The sequence below is a fragment of the Synchiropus splendidus genome, chromosome 19 (genome assembly GCF_027744825.2).
Source record: "Synchiropus splendidus isolate RoL2022-P1 chromosome 19, RoL_Sspl_1.0, whole genome shotgun sequence".
NCBI lineage: Eukaryota > Metazoa > Chordata > Actinopteri > Syngnathiformes > Callionymidae > Synchiropus > Synchiropus splendidus.
In genome coordinates this window covers 4,293,007-4,305,313 of record NC_071352.1, presented here as the reverse complement: position 1 = coordinate 4,305,313, position 12,307 = coordinate 4,293,007, and the positions used below count along the sequence as shown (strand labels likewise).

At 40.6% G+C, this 12,307-nt stretch overlaps 2 protein-coding genes across 2 annotated transcripts; one reads left to right on the top strand and one right to left on the bottom strand.

Annotated features, from left to right (window-relative positions):
• The first annotated feature begins 10 nt into the window (after positions 1 to 10).
• dexi (Dexi homolog (mouse)) lies at positions 11 to 3,195 on the top strand. Its single transcript, XM_053852700.1, has 3 exons — positions 11 to 152; positions 322 to 733; positions 874 to 3,195. Exon 2 carries the CDS (start codon positions 453 to 455, stop codon positions 720 to 722), a length of 270 nt encoding a protein of 89 aa, XP_053708675.1. The 5' UTR covers positions 11 to 152; positions 322 to 452; the 3' UTR covers positions 723 to 733; positions 874 to 3,195.
• On the bottom strand, positions 2,319 to 7,528 carry nubp1 (nucleotide binding protein 1 (MinD homolog, E. coli)). Its single transcript, XM_053852698.1, has 10 exons — positions 7,416 to 7,528; positions 5,426 to 5,530; positions 5,209 to 5,342; positions 5,063 to 5,131; positions 4,282 to 4,314; positions 4,105 to 4,195; positions 3,711 to 3,865; positions 3,367 to 3,477; positions 2,905 to 3,091; positions 2,319 to 2,821 (listed from the first exon to the last, which is right to left on the bottom strand). The coding sequence occupies exons 1-10, from the start codon at positions 7,444 to 7,446 to the stop codon at positions 2,769 to 2,771; spliced, it is 969 nt and encodes a 322-aa protein (XP_053708673.1). The 5' UTR covers positions 7,447 to 7,528; the 3' UTR covers positions 2,319 to 2,768.
• Positions 7,529 to 12,307: the final 4,779 nt, after the last annotated feature.

Here is a 12,307-nt window from a genome sequence, read left to right as displayed (position 1 = left end):
ACCAATCGCGGCCGGGTTTGTCCTGTCGCGAGCTAATCAGCGTAGTCGGGTTCGGATGTCACTCTGTGGTCTGTTTTGATGCGGCTCCTTTATTCCAGTTTTCTCAGATAAATGAAAGAAACAATCTACTTTCAGACGCTCAGTCTGTCCTGGTATGTGTTGTATGCCACGTGTTATCTGTATTTGGACGTAGTGTACAGGTTGTGTTTGCAGGCTTGTGTTTTTGGCGACGCAGACCAGGCAGGGCGTAGATACCGCAAACAGTATGCACAGCTATGCAAAGCTAACTCTGTCATTCTCTTCGTTTGCTGTCTTCCCCAGGACGATGCGAGTAAGACAGAAGCTGCCCGTCAGCCACGCGGAGCCCAAATGGACGCTCAAGTCACATCGACCCTGACTGACTGAAATCAAAATCCGCCTCCTCCACACCAACTGACGTAGATGAAGTTTCTATGCCACAACCAATCTCTGCTCAACTAGATTCCGTGGAGTCACTCTTGGAGGAACTTCCATATATGTTCTATCTAGGCCTGTTCTTTGTGAACGTCTTGATCGTCTACTATGCCTTTCTAATGGAGTACATCGTCCTAAATGTGGGGATAGTGTTTCTGCCAGAGGATATGGACCAGGCTTTAGTGGATCTCGGGGTTCTTTCTGACCCAGCGTCAGTCCCCTACGACACAGACACTGAGCTGGATGTGTTTGAGGGTTATCTGGAGTGACAGATATGGAGGTGAGCATAAAAACCTCAAATGAACCAAGTGTGTTGTCAGATGAGGAAACATGACTAATTATTTGACTGTAAACCATGTATGCAACTATAAATATGAACTCAATCTTTTCACTATGATGCATTTTCTTCTTTTATTTTAGAATGTCTTGGCTGAAAGATAGAGATGACGCTTGACCACGCCGCTTCAATCCATCAATAACCACAAAGGATGAACTTTTGCCACCAGACAAGATGCATAGTTTGTTGCATTTCAATGAGGCCATTGGTTGTAGGGACAGTTTGCATTGTTTCCCTTGTCAGCTTGAAAGACAACTTCAGTATTTCACCGCCATTCAGTCGCTGCTGGCGCTGAATATTAATCAGGGTTTTGTGGGGAGCTGGAGAAGAGAGACCTGGAAAAGCTCACTTGATCACTCCAAGAAAGTTTCACGTGTGAGTGCACATCGGTGAAGGAAAGTTCGAAAAGCAGTGTCATGTGTTGACAGTAATCTATTTTAAATGATCACACAAGTCAACTTTGGTGAAAGCTTTTTTAAGAAGTTTTACATTCATTTTTGTCAATGTTCATTTTCCACAAATGTATGATGTAAGTAGAGAAAATGACTGCATGCTGCCTTGGTGGGATGCATGTTTTCTTGGCCTGGAATTTCTCTCTGTTTGTGATTTCTTTGCAACATACTTTGCATTTGATTCATTCTTGGAAGCAATAACAGCCCAGATTGAATGAGTTCATACATGCCATGCACATAAACATGCACAGCCTCTCGAATGAGCTTACTGATAGTTATGTGGATGGAAAATAAGAATATTTATTTTGAGCTCATCATACTGCAAAGAAAGAAGCTGATCAATGCTTTGAAATTATCACAGCTAAACGATTTAGATTAATGGTCATAAGGCAAATTGCAGTTTAGAGAGCTGGACACAATAGAAAGCTTGCAATTACATGTAAATGTTGCTGTTCACTCCAGCAATACACTCATAACTACCTGTGTTAACATTTCACTGATTCACTTGTGATGCCATGTGATGTGTGCACCTCTTAACGCCTGACTATTACACTGCTTTTACATGGTGGTCCCAGCCCATCCTTTCAGTTGCCAGATACACTTTTTTTTATTACTTCAAGAATGCTGCTGAATGACAAAAGTAGACTAAAGCTCAGGATTCTACCTCTCATTAAAGATATTTTGTTTAAGCTTTTGATAAGTGAAGTTGTTGATATCTACACTGACGTTGACTGAAAGTAAATCCAAACTGGTATTTTACCTACTTTTCACAAGTATGATTCGATGTCTCACTCTCATATAAGACTGCTGGTAGACGGTAAAAACAAAAGCTATAATTTCATGCAGTTCAAATCTTATTGTTATATAATCACTCCACATTCTTGTGCATATGCTGGAATAAGCTGTGCTTTTGGAGTTATGTTTTACAACGTATTTAATAAAACTTTATTCAATGCCATCCGAAACAAAGTTGTACTTTCTCTGCAGAACCTATTTTGGGTAAAAACAAAGGCAAGAAAATGTACACTCAGTCTCACACACCCGTAACCTAACCCTAAAGAGGACAGATTACATTTGCAATGCATGTATTGTGGATCAGTTCTATCTTCTCATCTTAAGAACAATGTTGGTTACATCACTTGAGCCATTAAGGGGCTTATCAATTCACATTTTCTTCTAAATTACGTACTGCTCCCAAACAAATGGATCCCCAAAAGGGCGGCAGTGCAGGTTTTTCTCCCAACCCTGCCAGCACATACTGTATAGGTTACCAACCGGGTGTCTGCCGAAACAAACCAGACTGACAATCCATCGATGACAGTGTTATGACGCCAACTGCACCACGGTGTTGAATCTCTTTATTAATCCAGTGAAAAACAAATCGGGTTTCATCCTCAGATTGAGCAAATGTAGTTTTCTAGTGACTAGTTATTACGAGTTAAGCTTGTCTGTTGAAGCTTTAAGAAACATCTTTATTGTTTTTCCTCAATTGCGAGCCAAAATAAACTCTGCTCCAACATGATGGATCAACTGATGCTTTGGATTTCTTGAAGATGGTTGGAACAATAGTCCTGGATACCTGCCGAAAGACACACAAAATTATTCCAGCTTCTCACCATCACAAATAATTTTTTTAAACTCTCAATTCCAATTGGAACTCACTCTGCACAATCTTCAAATAGACTTTGGTAGCAGGAGAGTCAGGCACTTTGTTGAGGAAAGATGTGCCTTCGTCACAGCTCCGTGCAATCCTGGGGTCAAGCGGTACTTTACCCAGCAGGGGCAGACTTAGGTCTGCGCACATATTCTCAGCACCGCCAGTGGTTGGAGGAAAGATCTGTGACGGGTTCTGGAAAACACATAGTATCCACTTATTAAACCAAACCACTTTTGCAGTTAAAAAACTTTTGTAAAACATCTGAAAATGAGGAAATGTTACCACTTCCGTGTGCATTTGGTTTATTTTAGAAATTACAGCCACTTTTATTCCATCCTTGCAACTCAAAGGACTAGCTCACACAGTCGATAGTAGCCATTTAAAAATGAAGGTGACCTTGAGGGTTCTGTATTCTTGCTCAGCTCATTTAGAAATCACTAGATTTTAAGTCAAGTTATCCTTCAAACCTGGCATTTAGGACACACAAAGCCGCTCATATTCTCCACCACGCCGATAATTGGTAGCTTGACCTTTTGGCAGAAGCGTATCTCTTTCCTCACGTCCTGCAGGGACACTTCCTGAAAAAGGTATGAGAGACAGCTTTAAGAAGTTTAATGTTTTGAACAAAATACAGACATTGGTAATATGGGAAGTCGACAACCTTGATGTTGATGTAAGCAATAACAATAGTTTTCTTTTTAAATATGCATTAAATATGCAACATCAGCAGTGCAGTAGGACTTGTGAAGACTTCCAAAGGTGGTGGGAAGCTCCTTCACTTCACTGCCCATGTGACTAATGCAGTGCTTACCTGCGGAGTGGTGATGATGATAGCACCATCAACATTAGTGGCACTCAGGTACTGGACAATAGAGAGGTGCTCATCGGAAGTGCCAGGAGGAGTGTCCACAATCAGGTAGTCCAGTTCTCCCCAGTCTACGTCCCTCAGGAACTGCTTGATCATTCCTGACGACAGACAAGCCATCTATTACTGACAAGGTTCAACCTCTTACCTCCCGCCACTTCCACATATGTGCACATTGCACTTTTGTCTTTATTGGCAACAAGATGGAAGAAAGCAAGCACATACAAAGACACATGACTTATAAAGTTTAAAAAAAATAAGTCATAATAATAATAATAGTTATTTGAATAAAAACGTTCTCAGCAGATGGTTACGTTATGCTGAAGGAGAATACACGCACCATTCTTTTTTGGCCCTCTCCATATGACAGCGTCATCAGGACTGCTGAGCAGGAATCCAATTGACATGACAGCAAGGTTGTCCTCCACGTACTGCAAAACAAAGTCTTAAAATACAGCCAGTCTGAGGGATGAGTATAAAATAAATAAATAAATAAAAGGCTTTAAAATCAACTCACCACAGGAGACCAACCAGAACCACTTTGATGTACCTGGTAAAAATGTCCATAACCATTAATATGCACTGTTGCTTCTGAAAAGTCTGAGCGAGTCTTGGACTAGCGTAAGACCACAGTGAACATCAGTTGCGCACACTTTGACCACAGTGGTTTCACACCTGTACAAACTCAGAGATGATTACTGGTAGCTAAATGGCATATTAAAAGACTTAACAGATGTGACTTGGCATTCTCAGGAGCAGTCAGTGTCCAGCTCTGAAATAACAGACATGATCACATTTGCACATTGTGTGCATGTGTGTGGACTGCTTGAACCTACTGTCTGTAAAATGCATCACTACATGACATTTTTTTAATCACTGTATATAAACAAATATTCTATAATAAATGACAGATTAGGCACATGTTCACCTTTTGGACAGCGATACATGATTGGCTCCGAAAGTCAACAACTTTATCAGTTAAAAGTTTCATGATTATCATAATTTAATAGTTGATCTGCAGACCAAGTGCCACTCCGAATAAACTCCAACAGCTAACTTTGAAAGCACCATTATGAAAGACATTCACAGAAGCACAATCAACTTCATCTCTCATCTTGAAATTTTTTGTTACTAACAGACAAGTGTAGAAGTTATCTATTGGTGTGTGAATGAAGTCCTGCAGCGCTCGCCATCGTCATGACACTGACTTTGGCCACTGCGACAGGTGTGCCACTTTGCGGGAACATAGCTCATAGATCGAAATGAAAACAGCACCTGGAGTGTGCATAAAAGCTTACTTGTTCACCCTCCAAGCCCATGATCCGTGGAATTGATGGACCACAGATGTCTACATCCAGCAGAGCAATCTGAAAAGACAGAAACGTCACATCTATTAGATTAGTGGTTTACCACTTAGTACAATATCATTTATCACCAACATTACCTCCTTCGATGCATCGCTTGCTAAAGCATGAGCCAGATGAGCACTGAACGTACTCTTCCCTACACCTCCTTTTCCTGATAAGACAAGGATCTTGTGCTTCACTTTAGACAACTTCACCCCAATCTCTGCAATGGCTACAGATGATAGAAGGGGTTGCTGTCAGACAATGACGAATACAAAAAGTCACTTCACTTGAAGGTGAAAGAGGCAGGGTTACCAGGGTCTGGTGTCTTCGTGGCTCCAGAAGCACAAAGCTTTTGGTTTGGACAACCTTGACATGGTGCGGACTTTCCAGCCTGGTCACTCTGTGTACCCGGGCAGTCTGGGGAGCCAAATAGAACGTTGGTCTTTCATAGTTTGTTAAGCTTCGAAAAGAAGCTAATCGTGAGTCACTTAAAAAAAAATAACATAACTTTACATTGCCCAGGTGGGAATTATAGTTTTTGGCTTTTTTAACTTCTTACAAAGACAATGAACGAGAAACTACATTAAAGCAACACACCACGACAAAGAGTATCTCAACGAAATCAACCCCGCCGGTAATGGACCGCGGTCAAATTAGTTGGATGTTGGATATTCGACAGATATTCGCTCCACCAGAGCCGGTGTTGTTCGGCCTGTGTCCCCGGGAAACGGTCGCTGATCTCGGACGAGCTCGCTCGCTGGCAGCGCTAAGACGAAGTGAGGGGACCGTCCACAAATTCTCAGTCGTGAAATTATCATAAAAGTCAGTACTATGCACTATTTCTTCAATAGCTCCTAGGAAAAGCGTTCAGATGAGTCCAAAGTGGTTGTAAACTGTCACCAGGCATGAGACACATTGGAGACGGACACTTTCATTCCATAACTGTACTGTTATGACTCCATTATTATTAATATATTCATATTTTCTCACTATTTCTTCAATAGCTCCTAGGAAAAGCATTCAGATGAGTCCAGAGTGGTTGTAAACTGTCACCAGGCATGAGACACATTGGAGACGGACACTTTCATTCCATAACTGTACTGTTATGATTCCATTATTATTAATATATTCATATTTTCTCACTATTTCTTCAATAGCTCTGAGGAAAAGCGTTCAGATGAGTGCAGAGTGGTTGTAAACTGTCAACAGGCATGAGACAGATTGGAGACGGACACTTTCATTCCATAACTGTACTGTTATGACTCCATTATTATTAATATATTCATATTTTCTCACTATTTAATCACTAATGTTCAACTTGACGAGTCAAAAACTAGACACTACATCTGTCCCATCTCCCATCGTGAGACACAGCTGTGATTCAACAATTTTATTATTGGTATACTTGCATAAAACGATTAATTTTCCAACAAATGAATTTACACAGGTCACATTGCCATTTTGATTTCTCGGCTTCTTCAAATTTTTCTGTGTCCATACCCAAACACTGTGCATGGAACCAAATTTCGCATGAGTCACACTGGACCTTTGGAAATGTTAAAACAAAGTGGTTAAATTTAGTATTTTATGCTTCTGTTTAATTTTAAACCATCTCACCCAGTTAGTGGTGGTCCACAACCTGGGGGTCTTTTCTCAGCACACATTCCACAACAGCTGTTTTCATCAAACACTACAACACATAAACATATGTTGAAAATTATAGATATTTAATACTGTATAGTAAATCACCCATTGTACCTGATGCCTCTAGGATTTAATTCACCAGAATCATCCGCACTTTCTGCATTTCCCCTTTTGAAGTTGGAAATGAAACATTGGGGAGCTGAGGGAAGGACCTCATCGATGCCTGTGCAATCTAATCAAATGCATATTTGATTAGATTTATGTGTAGTAGTGAGAAAATAAGAATATGTTAATAATAATGGAGTCATAACAGTACAGTTATGGAATGAAAGTGTCCGTCTCCAATGTGTCTCATGCCTGGTGACAGTTTACAACCACTCTGGACTCATCTGAACGCTTTTCCTAGGAGCTATTGAAGAAATAGTGCAAACATTCTCACTGACTTTTATGATAATTTCACGACTGAGAATTTGTGGACGGTCCCCTAACTTCGCCTTAGCGCTGCCAGCGAGCGAGCTCGTCCGAGATCAGCGACCGTTTCCCGGGGACACAGACCGAACAACACCGGCTCTGGTGGAGCGAATACCTGTCAAATATCCAACATCCAACTAATTTGACCGCGGTAACAAAACCGGTCTGATGTTGTTTCTACACTCACGATCAGGTGCGTTGTCTGGGACGTCCCCCATCTTGGCACTCAGCTGTCCCACACGGAAATCCTTCCCCCAACAATGGTTCCGAGCAATGACCTTTTAAATTGACTGAATAAACTGGTGGAGTAAGAACAACCGTTAAGGAAATAATATGTGCCGGCGTATTTCACATTTGTGTTTTAGTTATTGGATTTTTTTTTTTCCAGAATTACGAGTATCATGCTGGAGAGTATTATGTAAACTGGATGTAATATATATGTTAGCCTTTTGATGACGCTGTTTTGCATTTGTTTTAAACGCGAAGACAGACTGAAAATAATATACTGCGCATTTGACCCGAGTCTAAACCTGTCCGTCAAGTTTGTGTTTACCTTTGATGTCTGTGAAAGTGTGTGCTTGTGAGCTCATGTGTCGATCTACACCTCAGTTCACCCTCAGTTGATAGTGTTGGATGTTATGCTAATGCCCTGATGTAACATGAACATCTTGCACTTATTCATCAAACAAATCATGTGTGATCGCGACATAATAACTTTGTGTAATCTCGGTTGAACTGAGCCCTTGTGTTATAAGACAGAAGAAAGATAAAAACAACGGGACATATGCGTGTCTAGCGAGGTCAGGGCTCACCACTGCAAGGTCACATGTCAGATGGCAGGTCCGGCAGTGGCAACTGTTACAGTTCATTTGGAGCAGAATTGCTTTTGCCTCACACAAAAGTGTCGTAAAAATAGGTTTAATTAATAATGAAGAAATAAAAAATAAATAAAACTATTACTGTTACTTTTACACATGTGACAGACTCTTTGATCAGTTCCACGAAATGAGATACACCAAAATCATATTATAGTATGACACAAAGTCTACTTTCTTTGAATGTTCTTTCCATGTTTGAGTTGATGCTCATGTCTGTGCTGCCTCCAGTGCTGCTGCCTAAAGGCATGTGTTTAAGCAAATGTTTGGATGCAAATGAGGGAAAAGGCACGTTTTATCAGACACTTTTCTACGTCTCGCCAGACCAGTTTGGTTGCAAATCTATTCCATTCAAAACAGATGGCAAAATAAACATTTAAATGGATGCTGGATCTTCGTGAAACACGTCGGTAATAATAGATTTGTCAGAATTTCCTGCATATTCTCACAAGCACTAACAAAAACATTTGTTCAATTCACATTATTTTGTCATTCCATTACATATTACACATTAATGGTTTTTGACACTTTTCTGATGAAACTGCTATTTTATATTTTAAAACACGTATCAATTGTTAGTTTCTCCAGTGATTGCTCTTTGTTGTGTGTGTTTGTCTACATACACAATGTACAGATTCTGTATCTCTATCTGTATTTGTCAGCAGCTGTTGGCGTGGCACACATTCCTCTTCAGTAGGGAACAGGAATAGGCTTTAGTGGGAATGCATCCTGCCTGATTTATGTGAGTCGAGGGGGGTGGAGGGATATAAGGCGTATACAAGTCGCTATGTTAGCAGAGTGTTTCACATCAACACATGAAATGCATAAGCACTGAGAGTCACAATTGTTGTATATGTCTACCAGGGGGAGCAATGCTCACTTGCTTCTCACCTACAGGTTGGACACCTGATACGCAGTAGGCATAACAGAGTAGGTTGAAGCTGATGTTGACAGTTTGACAGAAAGTGGGCGGCCACTTTCCCCACAGGCCTTAGAATGCTTTGTTGATTAAACAAACAGTTGCAGTACGTCATTCTTTGTTTTAAGAGCTGCCCTGTGAGGGTGAGCTGTGCAGGAACAGGAAACATTTAGCTGACAGCCCTGAATTATTCTCTTTTAGGTCAGTTTGTTGTTGCTGTTGCTGCCTCCATCTTATCTCCGGTCACTACCACAAAATGGTCCATGTCCAAGTAGCCGATGTGTTTCCCCTGTCAGACAGCACAAATACTCAACTTCATGTTTTATGAACCACTCCGTGCATCCAACAAAAACCATGTTCCACTGGTTTGCACGCGCCTGCTCTGGGATCACATTGCGCCTCCCCCATGCAGAGTGTGGCCCACTATTTGAGGAGGACTGACTGACTTTCATCGACTTGTGTTGCATTGATAAAAATAGACAGCATAGAAAGTATTTTCTTCTGTTGTTGATCTGTCTAAGAATGACTCCTCAGCATGTGCCTCTCTGACATTCCATCGATTCCGTTTTGACATATAAAACACATTGGATGTTGTTGGATAAACTCTATTTTGTATGTCTATGTGTATGTTTACAAGCTGTGCATTTGTATTTATTTTGTAGCACATGTCATGTTTGAGACAAACAGTTCACCCACCACGCACACTTAAGCTCATATTTCCATTTAAAGATAGCTTTGCTTGCCCTGCTTGACCTTATACTCAAGTCATTTAATGCTGTCTATGAGAGTCTGCGGTTGGCTTGAAATAAAATTATCTAGCTCCAGAAATTGTTGTTTGTCATGCCTAAGTTAAGACCTCCCAACACTGGATGGCATTTATTTCCGACTCTGGCATCACTACATTCCTCTTGTTAAACATGTCCAGCAATAGATCAATGTTCAATGGACATTCATTTAGTGGTGATCTGTTGATGATGATTTAAAATTGAGGAAGACAGCAGTGCTGATTCAACTGTTGGATGATTCAACTATGTCCTCCATGTAGATAGTCCACTACAAATAGTGTAGATTGTAACAACACAAACCACATTTTCTTTTTGTAAACCAGCACAGTTGTTTTTGTTTAAGTTTGTTTTAAGTATTTGGTTTCAGTTGTACTCCAAGTTTGAAGTCAGACAATGAGCCTTCACACCATTCATTCAGAGTGATGCACATGTACATGTTGACAGTCTAGGCCACTTTGTGTTTGACTTATCTTTGGCCCTCAATTTGAATAGTAAATTGAATCTTACTCACCTGAGTATACCCTTCTGTTTGACAATCCAACTGCCTAAGCAAATGCCCAAGAAGTCTTGAGGGCAGTCTCATTCATTCATCCTGATACTGTGTTTGTAACAACTACAGTTAATTCTCTTTAACAGTTTTGTATTATGTATTCAAATGACAATGGAGTAGATATCTTCAACATTTCTATTCTATTCTAATATTTGCTCTATGAACTAACACAACCAACTAATCTCATGACATGTGAAACGTCAATAGAATAAGTGTTTTGTGTGAAGATATACTTTACCAAGGTTTAGTGTTCTGCTCAGTGTGTGCACGTGTTAATGAGCGGTTGATGAAAACCAAACAGGTTTCGTGGTAACATGCTTTAGTGCTAAATTTTCTTTTCCATCTTGTTTTCCATCTTGAGAATTGGCAACTCCAAGTCTGAATAGCTAAAACACCATGACAGGACTGTGAGAGACTCCATGGAGTGGCCAGGTTGCCACTGACAACACACCTGTTGTCAAAGCTACCTGTGCCTCCTCCCACCCCATACACCACCCCACTTCCATGTTGAACCCAACCCCTCTTGGAATATCTCTTCTATCTTTTGCTTCCTTCCTTTCCTATCAATAATCAAAATCAAAGCTGAATCTTCACCATATAGTACGTTCAAGCCTGTTCATGATGAAAATTCATTGGTGCTGTGAGAAGTTTGCCAGTCAACTCCACTACGAAAGTACTATATTGCCTCTCTTCCTCCCTAGTTTCTACTCTTCTCTCACAGGGCAGCGGAGACAGTGGTCTCCACCATTTCAACAATACCTGTAACCTCCCTTTCTTCTAATCTTGATCCCTCACACTGTATGACTGACTGACTCTCTCATCCTGGAACTCATCTGTTTTCATGACCTCAATTCAATGAGCCTCCTGCCTCGCTCTCATTCACACACAGATATTCTGTCTTGGTCTACTGAGCTTCATTCCTCTGCTCTCTGCCTCTCCAGTCTGTTCTCCAGCTTATCTTCACTCTTACCTCAATTAAAGACTTTGAATAGGACTAATATGACAGCAAATTATTTTGATAAAAAGACTCATGTAATTGCATCTCTACTGTCTGTGAGTGACATTCCAAACTTTCCGAGTAAATAAATATCACAGGGAATGTATGGCGTTTCCTTTAAACTGTGAGTAATGTGCACGCTGTGAACCATTCTGGTTCGAGAATTCTGCTGAAATACTGGTGGAGTCATAAGAAATTGGTTAGTCCAAGCACGAGGTAATGAATGGAGCATTGTCAAGAGTCATTACACATCACTTCATTCTTAACATTTCACAGAGACCACTGCATACAGCTGGGCTGGGGACATTCTGACTGTGGGAGACGATTCAATGTGAAGAGATTATGGCCGCTAAAGGAGCCACATATTTACACATGAATTGTTTTTTCTATCTCTATCATTTTTATTTTTTTTTTCTATCTATCTCATCAAATCTTACGTTAGAATCTTTGCACAGCTTCGTCATTGTTTATGCTCATTCTCTAGGTCCCGTCCAGAATAGGAGATTGAAGTGACATAATCGAAGAGGAGCAACATTATGGAATAAGGACCAAGCCTTGCTTTATAGTAGGAATTGTATTTGTGTTCCTTACCAGGGTCTTTTCATTCATGATGCAGTGTTAAGGTGGGACTGCCATGTCGGCCACTATAAATGACCGCTATTACATTTTCTGGTGCACTTTTTCTCCTCTTTGGAGTAAAAAAAAAAACACCAAATGAATATGGACACAGCAAGCTTTTCTTTCTAGTTTCTATATATTTACTTTTCAAAGGAAAAAAAATCTTTGGTCTGATTATATTTTTAGCCAACATCTCTAAAATCCCATGTCTTATTTTGAGACTCAAGCATGTCCTATGCTGAATTTACAAGTTCAGTGGATTCCCCACATGCTTCGTTCCACGCCCAGACCACGCCCACCAGCGCCACCTTCCCACGCGCGTTCACGGGAGCCGG